Source organism: Plectrocnemia conspersa, unplaced genomic scaffold (assembly GCF_051122295.1).
Source record: "Plectrocnemia conspersa isolate PC_06_02 unplaced genomic scaffold, ASM5112229v1 ptg000003l, whole genome shotgun sequence".
Lineage (NCBI taxonomy): Eukaryota > Metazoa > Arthropoda > Insecta > Trichoptera > Polycentropodidae > Plectrocnemia > Plectrocnemia conspersa.
Window position 1 is genome coordinate 20,675,804 of NW_028277167.1, and position 17,606 is coordinate 20,693,409.

The 17,606-nt window shown below is 30.0% G+C and overlaps 1 protein-coding gene across 9 annotated transcripts in view; it reads right to left on the reverse strand.

The window, feature by feature from the left end:
- LOC148236904 (uncharacterized) overlaps nt 1–17,606 on the reverse strand; it is a 90,306-nt gene that overhangs the window by 41,035 nt on the left and 31,665 nt on the right. For 4 of the 9 annotated variants that reach the window (XM_088181906.1, XM_088181901.1, XM_088181905.1 and 1 more), the window contains exon 2: nt 10,550–11,054. The exons of 3 other annotated variants lie outside the window; for them this stretch is intronic. In XM_088181906.1, the coding sequence (XP_088038032.1) occupies nt 10,550–10,890 (341 nt within the window). In that variant the 5' untranslated portion in view covers nt 10,891–11,054. The remainder of the gene's footprint in view (nt 1–10,549; nt 11,055–17,606) is intronic. 2 more of the 9 variants (XM_088181904.1, XM_088181902.1) reach the window with 1 other exon arrangement.

Consider the following 17,606-nt stretch of genomic DNA (forward strand, 5'->3'; position numbering starts at 1 on the left):
TTCTCTGCATTCTAATAAAAATAATTATAAATTGGTTATGCCAGAGACAAATAATGCTTGACTGAAACACACTGTGGTTGTGCTACCGGACTCGAACCGTTGGCGCAAGCATGGTACACATGTTGCGACATCGGCCTTTAGTGGTTGCCCGGGCTATGGAACACATATTGTGTCATTGGACTATATAGTCCAGTCAAATAAGGAAAAGTCTCAAAATGTATCGTGTCTGCTAATCAAGATATTAAAGGTCAAAGGTCATAAAAATCGTTTTTTTGCAAATATCTCGCCTCTTTTGCGTCGCATGTCATTAAATGTTTCACAAAACTTATAGAAAATAAAATTTTCTACAAGTTTGTTATTATTTATTTCTTCGTATGGTTAATGGTTTTCGAGATATAGCGCGGGGAGTGGGAAGCGCGCATCCGTTTATAGGATTACGCTATGTAAACTACGGAGCCAGAGTTACCTGTACATTCTTCCACAGTTTCGTAGAAAACATCGCAAATTGTTATCTGCTGAATGAACCCATTTAAAGCATTATAACTTTCAATCTTCATATCTTCAAAAATCATCATCGATAATGCAAAAAGTAATACGTATGGTCTCTGATACTTCTTGCAAAAGCGGGACCATCCAACATTTTGTCGACAGAATTCGATGCATAAATTGTACTGAGAGCTTCCTTGATTCCGCTTCCATTCATTATATACTCTATGCATCCAATAAAAGACATAAGCATATGAAAGCCTCCTAGTTTCACAACTACTCTGGACAAGTCTGAGCTAGCATCTGAAGCTGCTACGATTTCACGTGCTTTTATGTACAACGGCTGATCAAAAGTTATTAAGCATGTTCATTGTTCATGTTTCTTGGCAGTGTTTATAGCGCACTGTAATGTAGTGTAAATTGTGTCCATATTACTCACAGGATGAAGAATAAAAGTAAGAAACAGAATCCGAGAAGTTACAAAGTTCTCATTGTTTTTTGTAAGTTGTTCAATAAATCCATTCCACCCTGGCAACGGTGAGATATTTTTCCATTTTCCGTACTTCCACAACAAATCAACTACAATAAATACTTGTTCGGTTAGTTCTTCTACATCATTAAAATTTTGAACTTGAATCTCTTGCTCAATCCGGGTACGACATGATTTTCATACACTAGAAGGGGTATATGTGATAGTGCTGCTAACTCCTTTGCACTTGGTTTTGTTGTAAATTTCTTTATGCGGTCATCAGATATAACTTCAGATTTTGGAGTTATTATTTTTATCATTCCCATTATATGAACAGTATTATAGCCATCAAGAGTATAAATATTTTTCTGCATTATCTGCTGCATACTGTACTAAGGCACTTGACTATGATGGTTGATTACGAGGCTGTGGGTGATAAACAGCTGAAATTTAACATTTTACAGTATCACTATATGAAGCGAAAAAACCTAAACTTGACAAAACATCCAAAAGTCTTTTTGGATGTTTGGCCTATCTGTATTTTTTCTATGAATAAATACAGATAGGCCTATTAATAACTGCGAAGAAAAGGACCGTTTTCGTATGGAAGTCATTATAGCATGACTTATAGCTGTATATTTCGTTTTAAAATGCCCCGTCTTTCCTTTTCTGTTCTTTATAATAACTTCTTGCAGAAAATGTAATAAAGTTTTTGGAATTTCTTCATTAATATTTTACTCGGGGGCGGATAAGACTTGGTCTCAACAACAGAAGATCGAATATCTTCTCTAATAATCGCCGCAGTAGCTTCCACTACGCGCAAGTGTTCTTCTTCCGAAGTGCCTTTTTTATTTTCATACCAAGCTATGGATAAAACTTAAGCTTGAGCATCGCGAAAAGAAAAAATAGGGAATGATCCAATCTTCGTTATAATTATAATATCAGTTAAATATTTTTCTCTTAATTTGGAAATGATCTTCTTATCATCTGGTACATACTCCGTAAGGACATCTCTCAACTCTTTCAATTTTTTCGCACAAATTTCTTGTCGAGCAATATTTCATTTTTAATTCCTAATAATACAATGAAGAAAGTAATAAAACTATGGTTCAAATGACTTGCCGAGACCACTTTTTTTACGATTGTTTACTTTTTCAAAGCATATACCAAGTTAAGCAGGTAGAAATACTCGCTGGATTCTATAAACGGATGTACGCCTCCCACTCTCCGCGCTATATCTCAAAAACGGTTAATGATACAAAACAAATATTTTAACTAAACTTGTAGATAATTTTATGCTTTACAAGTTTTGTGAAGCATCTAATGACGTGCAACGCATAAAACGCGAGATATTTGCAAAAAACAAATTTTGTGACTTTTGACCTTTGATATCTTGATTAGCAGACACGATATTCTATGAGACTTTTCACCCTGTCCTTAGAACATCAAAACGAAGGTCTGTGCAAAATTTCTGCTTGGTATCTTTCATTCCGAGGTTTAGCCTTTATTTCGCCTTATTTGACTGGACTAATATAGTGTCAATAAGAGGACGAGAGTGGAACATAATTTATATAATTTTAGATTTAACACCTTCACAACGTACCTTTATTCTATTCAAAAAGTTAGTGCCATCAACTTATAAAATTTAAAAAAAAAATATTAGACAAAAAAATTGTTTTTAAATAAAATATAATATTAATGATATATGAATTATTATATAGACTGTTTCTAGTATGTTTAATATTTAGATTATTTAAATGTTTTTGAACTATTATAATACATATTCTAAACACGTGACAAGAAATCCAAATATTGAAATACACATTATTTCAACTGTGCCTCAATCAATCTCTTAACAGCAAGGTAACAAACGTTATAGTGAATAATTCATCTAGGGCCAGCTTTCGAGTCGCACAATGAATATTACAAAACACGACCAAGCCAAGATCTTGGACCCTGACCTCAACGACCGTTCAATGTGAAAATTTCAACACCGAAAAAAATACAGTTAGCTGACAAGTCACGTGCGATACTTTTTCCGCGTCTATTTCTTTTTCACTTTTCGTAGACAAATTGTAACGAAGGTGAAAACTTGGTCGTGTGATTCATCCGTTTGTTGAAGCATCGGTTTTTTCAAAAATTACTACACCGGTGTCGGCCGACCGAAGGGGAAAAACAAATTTGTTTTTGCAATTTCATGAACGTACGTATGCTAATGAAAAACGCGAATGCGAGCGTTCATTCATACGGCATCGTGCGTTATTCAAATTAGCGGTAAAAATAACGAAAAAAAGATAATACGTAAATCCATATGTGTGTATGTACTTTGAGAATATTCGAGATTAACGCACGTCATTCGAAATCATTAGACTATGTCCTATAATTTTAGGCTAAATTGTATGCGAAGTACATGAGTCATATGAATTGAAAAAACGTCGACAGTATAATAAAAAAATATTAGTTGTTTCACTGTCATGTTATTTTTTTTACTAAAATTGTATATATTGCAGTGAAGGTGTTTTACTAGTAAAGGTATATTTTTACTAGTGTACATTTAATTCCACTAATTTGTTAAAACTGTTTATGTTCAAAAATGAGTGATCTGGTACACGTATTTCCACATAAATTTATTTCATTAAATCAGACAGTTCAAATGTATCAAATAATTGATGTACATTTTCACTGTTCAGTATTATTAAAACTGTATTTGTTTACGAACTCCAGATGGTCAGAGATTCACATAATTGTAACGTCAAAAAGAACCAAAACGAATAAACATAATAAAAGTTAAAAAAAACTATATGGGTCTCATTGATTTGTTTTAGTTATGTTGGGGTATAAACAGAAAATGAACTCAATGTAAAATTTAGTTTTAGCATATCATTTTACTAGCGCCTATCAGTTAAATTAAATTTTGATAGTAGTAATATATAATATATCAATTGGTGAGAATGTATTTTAATATAATTTCTATGAAACGCCAGTGAAAATATTACTTTATTGAAATCAATTAAAACTTAGCCATAATTTTTTTTTTTTTTAATAATAAATAAAATTGTAAAGCATAACAAACAGGTAATAAATTATTATAATTTCTCACGTAAAATAATACTCTCCAACATCATTGTAATTACTATCAATATTATACTTAATTACCTAACGCAATTTTACAATTAACAGGGAAATAATGCCTCTAATTACACATGCTCAGTTGTACACAATTATTTATATAAATATATAAAACTTATCAACAAGCAGTAGCTTAGATTACAGTGCATATTTACATACAAATTTTTACAATTGTCGATGTTAATTTATTTAATTAGTTGCGTACGATGCTCATTTATCATCAACGCAAGAAAATAGTCATTGAACGATTAATTCTAATTAATGACAATTAAACGATAACTATGGAATGCTTCACGGTAAACGGGAAGTATAACAGAGTTTTTAATATATTCGATATTGTAATCTATTGTATATGTTCTAAAATCATCGCTCAGTCCTTAAATAATTTAGTTTGAAAAACATAGTGTTTATTTACGCACTCAAAACCATTATTAATGGAGCGGTAGTGTTGTTATTTATGTTTAGATAGAAGCAGAGCTTGGCCTTCGGATTCTGTGTTTTACTGAAATAGACATCTCGTCTGGAACGGATCTTAGATCTATAGTCTCATAAAGCATAATAATAAACAACCTGGGGGAAAAATGTAAACACTACCGGAAATTCAATACAGTTCGTAGGTTTTTACGATGCATTTTATTGGAATCTGGGATTTTTGTGTATCTCAAAAATACACACGTGTCACGAACTAGTTTATTTGTGTTGTATGTTTGATGGACTACTATTTAAACATTGGTATCAAAAGTAATATTTATTGTAAGTTAATCTTTATAAACGAACCTAATCTATAATTTAACAAATATGAGCCAACCTAATCGATAATAAACTTTGTATCAGTAATAAAACTTAACATCTGACCAAATCTCATTACAAATAAAGCTATTAAAAGTAATTCGTTTCATATACAGTTTGTAAAACATGCGCTGGTTCTGTCACAATTTATTTAACTCAAAAACAACTAAATAACACACGAAAACTAAGTTCTTCCATAATCTCTAAATTGTTTATATTCCATAGCATTCGACGCGACTTGAAAAAATCATATATAAATTATGACTAATTAATAGCATGTTGGCGAAATGCAATTGGACCTGAGACTATGAGTGCGACAAACTGGACTCAACCCTTACCGCTTTATATGACGATTTTTATGGTGTGTTCGGCAAATGTTTCCCTAGGAAACGAGACCGCACCGTAGGCTGATGCATCGCGATGGAAAAACTTTCGATGGATATAAAGATATCGCTTATGTGGAGTATTTTTTATTTAATCTATGACAAATAATCTATGACAAAACACTTTTGAGCGATGAAGCACATTGTAATATATTTTATAATCAAATGAACTGATAAACGGTATTGACTGTAGCTGATTGTTCCTTTTGCGATGGCTTCTTTTAATCGGGCGTTAAAGTTACAAACAAATCCAAAGAGTCGTAGAAAAAGGTCGATGCTTTTATGACATTTTTTTATAATCAGGGAGAAAGTGTCCTTAGTTTGTCATGACGGAAGTAGCATCGATACCAAAGCCAGGCGGCGACTTATCAACACGTTCTCCGATCGAAATCAGTGCGTTGAATTGTGGTGCACTTGGTAGAGACAAGTTGAGCTGACTGCGTCGGTTGACGAGAAGATTAATCTCTCGTCGACCAACTAGTGTTGGATTTTTTTTAAGTCTTAATCTAATATTATATGTGTAGCTTTCAGTCAATTTATGAATTTCAGATAATTAATGAAAAAGTTAATATATAGTGGACTTTGTAATTATTATGCAATATTGTATTTTTTTTGTGGATCTCCAGAACAAGCGAAATACTCATTGAAGTGACACACAAATTAACGATATTGCTTTTAATATAAAATATTTGGGGGCAACTAATATAATCTCAAAAATAGTAATAAGCATGCTGGCTGACGAATATCTGACTTTGCATTCTAGCTACGTGTAACAACGTTTTTAGTTATTGATCGCTGTGTTTCACAATACTTGTTAGCGCTCAAGACGATACTATCAATGTCATTGATCTACCGAACTCTGTAGAGCCATGAAATTTAGATTTTATGAAATGCAAGTACTACAACTAAGAACCACGCAAATAACCATCTACCTTCATTATAATAAAGCGAATGTTTTGTACACCTATTATATTATGTGATTCTTCATTAGAATGTTTTATAACTGTTTAGCAATAAACCCACAACTCCATAATTGCTCAACATGTTATTAATGTAATGAAGAATATCATTAGAGCGCCATAATCATAGGATAAACTAATTAAATCTTTCATACAAATGATTTATTAAAACATAAAATTTGAACGCGACATGTTAGCGTAACATATAAAATTTCAATTTAAATCTAGACGTATTCACGTGACTTATCATAAGCCACATAGACTATAAAAAATTGCCTAGACTCAGCTCGGCCTAGACGGTAGATACACACACGTTGGAAATTTCGTAACGCGTCGTGACCGATTTAGAAAGGAAATATTTCGAAATTGTCTTGGCTAGATATAAATCAAAGAAATGTGAACGTCCATCGTCCACAAAAAAATATGTCAAGAAAGCAAAAGCAATTTTCCTTTCCCGAACTTGACACAAAAACCTTTTCGTCTCCTGAAGACTTCCAAGGCATTTTAAAACAACGCATACATTAACGCCTCAAAATATCGATTTCTAATTTGTTTCTTCGGTCTTTTTGTTTGAAAAGCCGCTTCACGGTGAGTTAAAATTTTCCACGAAGTCTTCAATGCTACGTGTACATATTAAAGTTATGAAAATATGTATAATACTCGCACGTGTAACCTCGGTAATGAATTTTCCATTTGGAAATTCGCGTAAACAAATTGAATGTTTTCGAGCAATTATATATAATTATTTAGGTATATATAACAATAACAATAAAAGCCAATTTGAGTAGAAATTTAATTATATATAAATACATACATACATACATATATACCGGTATTTATTATTCTTAATATATTATATAAGTGTATATTTTTATTTAAAAAAAAGCTCGAATCAAAACGATGTAGCTAGAAAATCTTCATCAATTTTTATTTTATTCAGCAAAATAAAATATAAAAAGAAAAAGTCTACTAAGTATACATATGTCACAGCAAAGTTGTGCTTATGTGTTCAATTTCTAAACAAAGCAATAGTTTTTTAATGAACATTTTCTTTTGTGCGACAGCAGATTCTGGTGCGACGGTATAACTAGAAAACATTTTGTGAAACTCTGTTGTGAACATAAAACAGAAAAAAGTAACGTTCATGACAAACAAAGATGAAGAAGGCTATACGTTGTTACTAGGCGCGTACGGTGAGATACATTTCCTTTCGCTCGCTCGCGTGTTAATTTACGAGAGTGAGTGAGAAGTGGGAGTGCGGAACGCATGTAACGCACGCCCTTATTACTCACTCATTCTCGTCACTTAGCACGCGAGCTAGCGACAGGGAATGTATCTCATCATACGATACTGGTTGCTACTAAGGAAGTTGTTCAAAATTTTTTTGCACAATACCTTCAAGTGTAAAGAAATGCCTAAAAGTATTATTTACAAAACAATTACCGAAAGAATAAATATGAGTTGAAAACTACATTAGAGAGTGCTCTCAATATATTATAAAGTGCATATTCTGGACTTGGTTATATCGTTATGGTTATTCGGCTATATTTTATCTTCCATTTAGAAGTACAAAATTAGCCAAGAAAATATTTTTGATTTCAAATAACATTTTAAATAGCCATCTTCTTGTTGACCTCGTGCAATAATAGAATTGGGTCATTTTATGTGGCACATCTCCCTTTGTTCGATTGTGCAAATGAAAAGCTTTTCCTTTCGAATTTTTCTATATTACAATTTTTTTTGATTTACAACATCAAAATGAGATTTTTGGCTTATTCTATGATACTTAAATAATTTACTAAAACCATCATAACATAGTTGAAACATTTTATTATAGCATACTATATAATTTATCATTGACAAGTGATAAACTTGTTCCAAGTAACGTTATTCGAAACTAAAAGGCAGTATTTTTATTTATTTCATATTGACCTTTATTTTATATGTAAATGTTACTTTATTATATTTTTCGATGACAACATGATCTATTAATCAATACGTCGTTTTCATAAGAAAATGTCACGTATTTTTAAAATCATTAAAAAATCAGGATCTGCAAAATTAAATATTTTTAAGGTCATACGATGTATTTAAAATGAATTTAACCGAATTATAGATGTACTGGTAAACTAAATAACCTTGTACAATACCTATATAAATTAATATGGAATCATTTAAAAGGATTTAATTCATAAATGGCGTCCTTGAGACATAATACTCATAATTTTTAATATAAAATTTATTAACTACGTAATAAATGATTCACTTCTGGGCTTAAAAATTTATTTAATTAAAATTGTATTAAGCTTTAGTTTAAAACCTTGATTAATAATAATGTAACCTTTTCGTTATCTTAAAATTAGATATAATTAATCAATTATTCAAACGATAACGTAATTTATATATTAGTTTATTATTTAACAATGACATAATAGATTGTGTATATGTTTCGACCTAAAATTTAAATACGTTATCTACAATACATTATTTTTTTATTTCTTACATATTAAGGTCTCGCGGTATCTACGTTCTTAATCATTTCAATTATATAACACAACGCTGACCTTACGTTTAAAGGTCCTTTAGTGAATTATCATTTCATTATTATTTTACCAGTGCACGTGAGTAATGATAATGCCAATAAGACAATTTTATATGCGTTTTAAGTACATACGTATAATAGATACTTATCGCATAGTTTGAAAATACTGGATTTATCTCAGTTTAAAAATGTTACATAAGCTATGGTAGCAACCGAAATTTTAAAATCCAGGACACGATTTTAAAATTTTAGAAAAACGCAATGCTTTGTTAAAGAATTGCCATGATGCGGAACTGAAGAAGCCTTGACATGAGCGCTTCTGCATAATTTTCCCATCTGAATTTCTCAGATTGTTCTACTCTAGAGAATGAGGTTAAATTTCCGACGCTGTTGAACTCGTATAGGAAACCGTTTCGAGAAAAACTGTCATAATCGTAACACTGATTTAGACCCGTAAAATTTCACCGTGAATCATGCATGCATTGTTCTTACCGATTTGGTGACAAAAACGTGGTCGGTCCTCTTAGTTCCGTTAGCATTGTTCGCTCAATAGTAGTAACTGTGACCATACTTGATATATAAATTTTAAAATATACTCTAAGAGCATAGATGGTTATGTAAAATCTAAATTATTTTTTTTTTTAAAAATGTATATTCATATTCTATATCAAAAATTCCAATATCTATATTCAATTATTTATTTAACGTAAATCTTTCGTTGAAACATAAAGGTGTAGTTAAACACCATATTAAAATCAAAGTATGTAATATAAATCAGTGATACATGTATGTATAATATATTTAATAAATTAAAAACTATTATAACATTTTATTCACGACTTGATTGTATTTTAATTATTCATCCGTGATATTAGGAAAGTCTAGGAAAACCTAATTTGTGATGATTGATCGGAATCATAATTATATATGAATTACTAATTATTATTTCTTAGATACGATAGAAATTGAAAATCACTAGGGTCTACATAGGATTCGAACTCATGTGTTTTATATCCTTGAATCTCTGAATTATAAGCGTTTTTCATGCTAAATTCAGTTACATAATTTGTCAAAGAAAAATAAATAAATAAAAAACGGGACCGTATTGTATGGAATAAAAATAAAATATATAATATTGTATTAAGTACTGTTACAGATTTTTTTTAAATTTCCAATGCGTCACTTACATAAATCCATATTAAAATTGAAATTTAGAAGAATATATAGATTTACGATGTTTTTTTGTATGCATGTATTTGTATTTTTACATGTTTTTTTTTGACGACTAGTGACCTTTTTAAAAATACTTAAAATAAAATTTTTTACTTATTATATATAATTATACATAGTGTATTCAAAACCTTTAAGATATTTAAGTTCTTAATTTGGAAGTAAAATATTTTTTCCTTTAATGATTTACCCTACTCGCACGTGTATAAACTATATAGTTTTTTCTAAAATATTAAAAAATATATTCTGTACTTATCTATCAATATCCCCACTTTTAAAATACCCTTTTAGTATTATAATGTAATAAAATCACCTTCGTCTCGACTGATGTCTTAAAAGAAAAAAAACGACCGTATATTGCTATTTTAAAATGTTAATTATCAATCCATAATGAAATGTAAAACATTCAAAGTTTTAAAGGATAAATTAATTCAAGAATGCCACGAAGAACACCTTGTCTCATTGACATGGAAATGTTGTAAACAGCAAGTGAATACAAACACTGCCTGCATACATTAACCATTAACCTATGAGTAACCGTAACAATCGAAAGACGCCTTACCTAGTTTTTCGTATCAAACTGGACCCGAACCTCCTGTTGAATTCCGGTTTCTCGCTGACGCTTCTCTTGATCTCTCTGCCATTGACAAATGCCTCAGGGGACAATTGCACAGCTATAGGTTCAACCAGTAGCACATCTCTGGCCTCTTCCGCCTTCTTCTTCGAAGCCCTTTTAGAGTCTCTGCCAATGCCCAAGATCGATCTCCTCCCGTTCTCCTTGGGCCGGTCGGCGATGATTTCGGACACTTTGGGTTCGTCATTGCTGATTTGGTTCGAATGGCCTACTGGCCCATCGAAACCCTGCACGAAGCAGATCATCACACTGTTGTACTCGCTTTTCATTCAGATGGTATCTTCGAAGTATATTATTCCACTGATTATATCGCACTGATCACATCTTAGATTTAACACTTAATGTTTAAAATTTGTACGAATTCAATAAAAAAAATATTAGACTATGAGGCACTAGTTTTATATCCAATATTTCCAATGATCATTGTACCTGTCTAAAAAAATGCTTGAATGAGACTTATAATCTATAATTGTGTTGCAAAACAATACAATGAGTAAATTTCCGATTGTTTTATTTGAAACACAGTGAGCTCGGATTTTTGCGCATTCAGGCACTAATTAGCAGTTCACAGAAAACACCAGTCCAACCAATTGTATCTAAATTTAATATATAAACTAAATAATATATTTTCTATTTAATTGGGAAATTATTGAGCTGACTTATGTTTTTCATAAAAACGTAAACTTTAAACACTGTGATTAGTATCAAGAAAAAAGTAAATAGCACTCGTTTCCAAGCAAGAAACTCGTCATTAGTATATCTAACGACTATGAAATTGACGTTCCAAAATAACATTAATCTTGGAAGGAAGCAGTAACCGGTCGATCACGTCTTTAGTTGAAAGCCAAGGCACTGTCTTGCTTGTGGCACACATGAGATGCATCTCTGTGTGCTAATTGCTAAAAGATGAGTAGCAAAAGTTCCTTCTGGGATTCTGACAAAAGTTGAACGATCTGACGACCGCCCTGACTGCTCTACCTTTGAGTCACCAACGATTTTTTTAAACACTGCTTCCTTCCTCGGCATTAGCATGCATCGTGTGGCGTACATAGACGTCACTTTTTGACATATTCAGAAACAGGGTTATCACAAAGTATTGTGTAGAAGCGAATCTGTCTTTCAATATATTTTAAATACTATGCAAGGCAGGGTATCTAATTAAAATCTAGTTCAATAGCAATAAATTCATAATACATACATACATATTTATAAGTATATTTGCGAAATTCCATTGAATCTAAACATTTATATAACTTTAAAATACTATTTAAATGAATAATACAAATAGACCAAATAATATACGAGTACATTATCCATTTCCGAAATTAAAACTGACCTCGATTTAGCTTCTATAAAAAAATGATGTATCATATTCAAGTCAGTAGATCATAAAATTGATTTCATAAACGATAAGCGATTTTTTCATTAATAATTTACATACAGTAAAACTCCGTTAATTTAAAACAAAGAGTACGGACATTTAAGTAAAAATATTAATTAAGATTTGTAAAATACCAAGGCATCCACAACAATTTATTACTAAACTTCTATGAATTAAGGAATGTTTTATATGTATTTTAGCTTTCTGTTTATATATAATATAATAAGTAAAAGGTTTTTAACCGATGAGTAGTCATACATATTCCCAACTGCGGCAAATTTATGCAGAGCAGATATTCGAAAAATTCAGAATATTTTTTTAAATATTTTAGATCCACAACTTATAATATTTGTTAAAGTGAATTTGTAATTTTAAGGGAAATTATATTTCCACAAGTAAAAATATAATTTCATTAACTAGGTCAGAAAAATGTATCAAATAAATATTGCTATATAATTTCACTGGTCAATTTATATTGTTACGCGTACGCTTGGATCAGTTAATGAACTGAATTTGACAAACTTAAGCGAATTAAGTAAATCCAACTTGACCCAATGAAAGTGCAAAAAATATTAGTTTTAGAGCTTTCATTAGGTCAAGTTGGATTTGATTAATTCGTTTAGGTGAGGTTTGTGTCTAATAGTTAATTATGTATATATGATTAGCGTTTTAAAAGAGATTATAAATAATATTGTCTATCTATTGGTTCGGATAATTTTTTTACCAAAATCACTTCAATAACTCAGATTAAATACACTTTTAATATTTTAATTGACATAAATATTTTTTTTAATAAGCACACACATGGACGTTTTGCGTCTGTCAAATGACAGTATAGATCAGCTAATAATTTTAATAACATCTGTCAGTAATTAAATTTGTACTAGTAGAAATATATATGTACTAATGAAAATGTAGTCCGATATGATTTCACTGAAATGAAAGTTAAATATATTTTCGCTATTTTGTATTTTATTTCTTTCAAAAAATATGTTTAAATTAAATTTTTATTATTTATTTATTTATTGTAAAACAAGCGTTAGCCTAATATGATACAACGGGACCTAAATCTGTGTGCAAATTAGTGACTTATAATTTATTAATTTTAACTATTTTAATAGCTTAAAATCAATATGCATTACCTAGTTATATTTTATTTGCATAATTAATCATCATATTCATTCGCAAGATTCGGAATATCTAAGAAAATCTGATCTGTGATAATCGATTGGAAATATTATTAAATCGTAATTACTGATTATGATTTCTCAGACACGATAGAAATTGTAAAACACTAGGATCCATATGTGATTCGAAATCATATTATTTAATGGTTTATCGTGCTGGTATTTAAGGTATGGTTGTAGCGCTTAGGTCATATAGATTTTCTACTCTTAAATCTCTGTATAATAAGCGTTTTATCTATTTTTAAAGGATAAATAGAATTACATGCTGATTTTAGTTTTTTCTGGAACGTATCGTGATGGTTTATGCATTGGAATATTTTTATTTTTCAGGACGAACACCAACATTTTTCTTAAATCATATTTTTAATTAACAAAGTTCAACTGTATCATATTATATAACATAGATTGATCGCTGTTTTTATGTAGCATATATAAAATACGTAAACTGTAATTTAAATTCTATATTATTTTGCCAAAAATATACACGATTATTACAAAAAATGTACTAAATAATTCGTTTCAATTTGCAAAATTCAAACTTAATAATTATATTACATGTAAAACTATTATATATCACATTTTTTATTATGTAAAAGTCAAGTTGTCAAACTCCGGCTTAATGTCGCTCACTTTTTTATATAATATGAAATAAGATACCCACTTATATTCATAAGTTTTAATAAGTGTATTCTTGGAAAACTGCTGTACATGGAAAACACAAAGGAATCCCTATTGGATTTTTGGCGCTTTGTCAAAGATCCGCGGAAATGATACGACACAGTACCGAGAACTAAGATTAATTTATCTCTTAATTTTATTACTTTTCTCGATAGCATTTACTGTAAGTATATGTAAAAAAATAAATATATTATCGTGGTTTATTAAAGTGACAACCCTGTAATTACAGTTGCTAGGCGAAGCGCAAAAAACGTTACTAATTGACACATATTTACATATATAATCGATGCGTTTTATTCATTTTCGAAACGTCAACCATTCGCGAGCAATAAATATTTTTATAATTAACTATATTCAATTTTTTTATATAAAAAAAAATATTCAAAGTCAATTTACCAGAATATTTTTTTATCGAACGCGACTTTCTGATTATCTAAATTATATTAGTTTATGTGACGTTTGTTAGTTAGTTACTCAAGGCTCTTAAGGTGCTAACTTTGAAATGGTTAAATCGTTCATTTTATTATATTACGGTGGAACAACTAAAATGTTAGCTGCTACTTTATCGACCCTTTTGCCTTCATAACTCAGAGGGTTCCCTCTGGCACGCAACAAAATAATTCACCCCCACCCTTAAACGGTGGGGTTAGATTTTAATATACACTTTGTATGCCTACTATTTCTTTAATTAATTGTATATTTATTTTTTATTTTTGTAACTGTAAAACAGTGTTTTTCCAACCGTGATCGCATTACACAACAAGACGAATAACGATCCCGTTTCCAAATTTTTGAACGTGGCCAAGCTTGACACGTTACGAAACCAAAAATAAACTGAGCGATTCAAATTTTGGCCCCTCTGATCCGTTTGTCAACATCGAATCAAGTAAATATTTACTTTGGTCAAAAATTTACGTCATACATTTTTTACTTTCGAAAACGCTTTTGACATGGCGCGGGAGCAAAGTTTGTATGCGCAAATCCTAAAAGATGTAACGATCGGCCAAAATCCCAGACAGACGAAGATTCTCACGTAGTTGGCGAGATCATTACGCAATATTTCAATATACTACTACTACTACTCGAATTATCGAGCGAGCCGTGTCTGGGTCGTTCCGGAAGGACTGATTGAGAGCAACGAGAGTGTCATTTAGCTATTCGATTTGGCGACAAATCGGATGTCGCCATTAACGAATTTAAAACTATGTAACGTTTCAAGTGAAAAACAAACCAAAATTTAACCTAAATAACAATTCACAATAAAACGATTAGTGTCACTTTTAAGACAACACTCAATAGATATCAAATTCAATCAATTATTTTTTTAGTCATGTAGACATTTAATTTTTATAACCTCAAAAGCCTCTTATAGTATATGGATCTTTTTTTTACAATAAATACATATTAAAAAAATATTTTTTAAATTATGCATTTGAAAACTACATATTATAAAAGGAAAGCGTTTTTTTAAAGCTTATAAAGTCTTCTGTTTCCGTTTGGATCTGCGTGACGTGAAGAGTTTCAAACCTCAGTCACAGCAATATCACAACTTATAATCAAAATGATAAACTGCTGTTAAAATCTATCGTTAACTGTTTATGGCAAAATAGATTTATTAATTTTAAGCAGAAAGAACTGACTTTTATAAAAAATAAATACAAAATTATATGCCATTAGTTTGCACCGATGCACTTGTACAGAAAATCAGAGCAAAAAAACGTTTAGATATATTTAAATGTTCAGTATTCAAAACTGTTATTTATTAAGCAGCTATGATAAAAACAGCTTGTGTTTGATACTGAGAATGAGAGCTGGCACAACCAAAATATTACGTTAGAATCAAAAACTAGTTTTCATGGTCATAAAATGCTTTAGAAATATTTTTTTGTACGTTATAAATATTATTGTATTCTTAACTATTAAATTATATAATGTTAAGATGTTCATTACTAAACATTATAATTAAGGTCTATATTTTATAAATTTGTCTAATTTTAAAGTTATTTTTGTTTACTGTGATTTACGTCTTTTTTTGTGAAAATCTATGTAAATATGTGAAATAATATTTATTTAAATTTTGGTTTTTAATTAGCGATACACTTACATATTAAATTAGATAATTACAATATATAAGTCAACAATATAGTTAAACTAATATATTAGTCTGTGACGTATCTGAGAGAACGAAATTAATAGTTATTATTTATTTATTTATTTATTATTTTGATAGATCATCATAGATAACATTTAACTATATTTTCCTAATCTCACGGATGAATACCATAATGATTTATTTAAATTGAGATTGTTACGAGTTGTTTAATTATGTCGACTATATTTTCATAATACTTGTTGATGTACACTTAGTGTACATCTCAGAATTTTTAGTTCAATATATGGATATATGTTTTAATTACCTATATTTAAAACTCAATATTTTTCATACAAATCTAAAGACTTATATAATACAAAAAAAACTTAATGTGTGTACTTTTTAGCAAAAAAAAATTTAGTACTATCATAATTAAATTTAAAAGTAAAAAGTGTATTAATATGAACCTAGATATATATAGCTTCATAATTTATAGTATATATATTATATTCAAAGCTAATTGTATATGATAGGAAAAAACCGTTTGTTAATAAATAAACACACGAACTGTTGCCGATCTTGTTCTATTGTAAAGTGAATGAGCAAAATTACGCTAATCTTATCATATAGTATATATAAGTCTACAGACATACTAGTAGATGGTCAGTATAATGAATTCGCGACCATTTTATTAACCCGCATATTGCGAAAAATGCGAACGTCCATGAAACGGCTAGTTTTTCATTAAGTCTACGTGCGTTCTAGTTCTACACTTTTACATATGTACAATTGTTTGTGTGTGTGATACATTAATTTATATAACATACGTATGCATACACACAGATATGGAAAAACAAAACCCTTCATTTTGGAAAAGTTCCAAATCTCTATGGCCTTAAAAACAATTATCGAAGCCGTAACCATAGCGACGCCTGAAAGTCCCAGGCTAATTTGCGACGCCTGAAAGTCCCAGGCTAATTTGAATGGGTAAATCGATTTGTACAGTTGACATAATTCAGTTTAGAATTAAAATATCTGATATGATTACAGATTATTTTATATGTATAAACAAACATATCATCATAATATTGAACGAATAGTTTTATATTACCATTTTAAAATAAATATAACATGATGGATGATGACGCCATCATCTATGCGTATAAACTAAGAACAGAAAATCTAATACATTCATAAAAACCAGTATCATAAATTTTATTATTTACTAGGAGCAAATTATTAAGAGCTATTTGAAAAGTAGAGATACAGTGCTAGTTGTTTAAATAAATTAAGAACGATTTTTTACTCGTGTTTAAAATTATCATGCAAATTATTAATCTTCTTAACTAAATATATATGTTTGTGCCAATGCTGTCGTGAATTTGAAGCATATGCTAATATGATTGTAATGCCATCCGTTGTCACTGTCTGACTCATTCAATAAATTAAAGAAAAATGTCGTCATGCCTGGCGTTTAATAATCGATTGCGTTTATTAACAATATAAAAAAGTTACTCAAACTGCTAGCGACAAATTTAATTAACATCGAAAAAAACACATTCCAGTGCTTACAAATGCATTGAAGTCTAGGGTATTTTTCTAATTCAAAAAAGTAATGAACAATGTCAATAAGTGAAACCAGACATA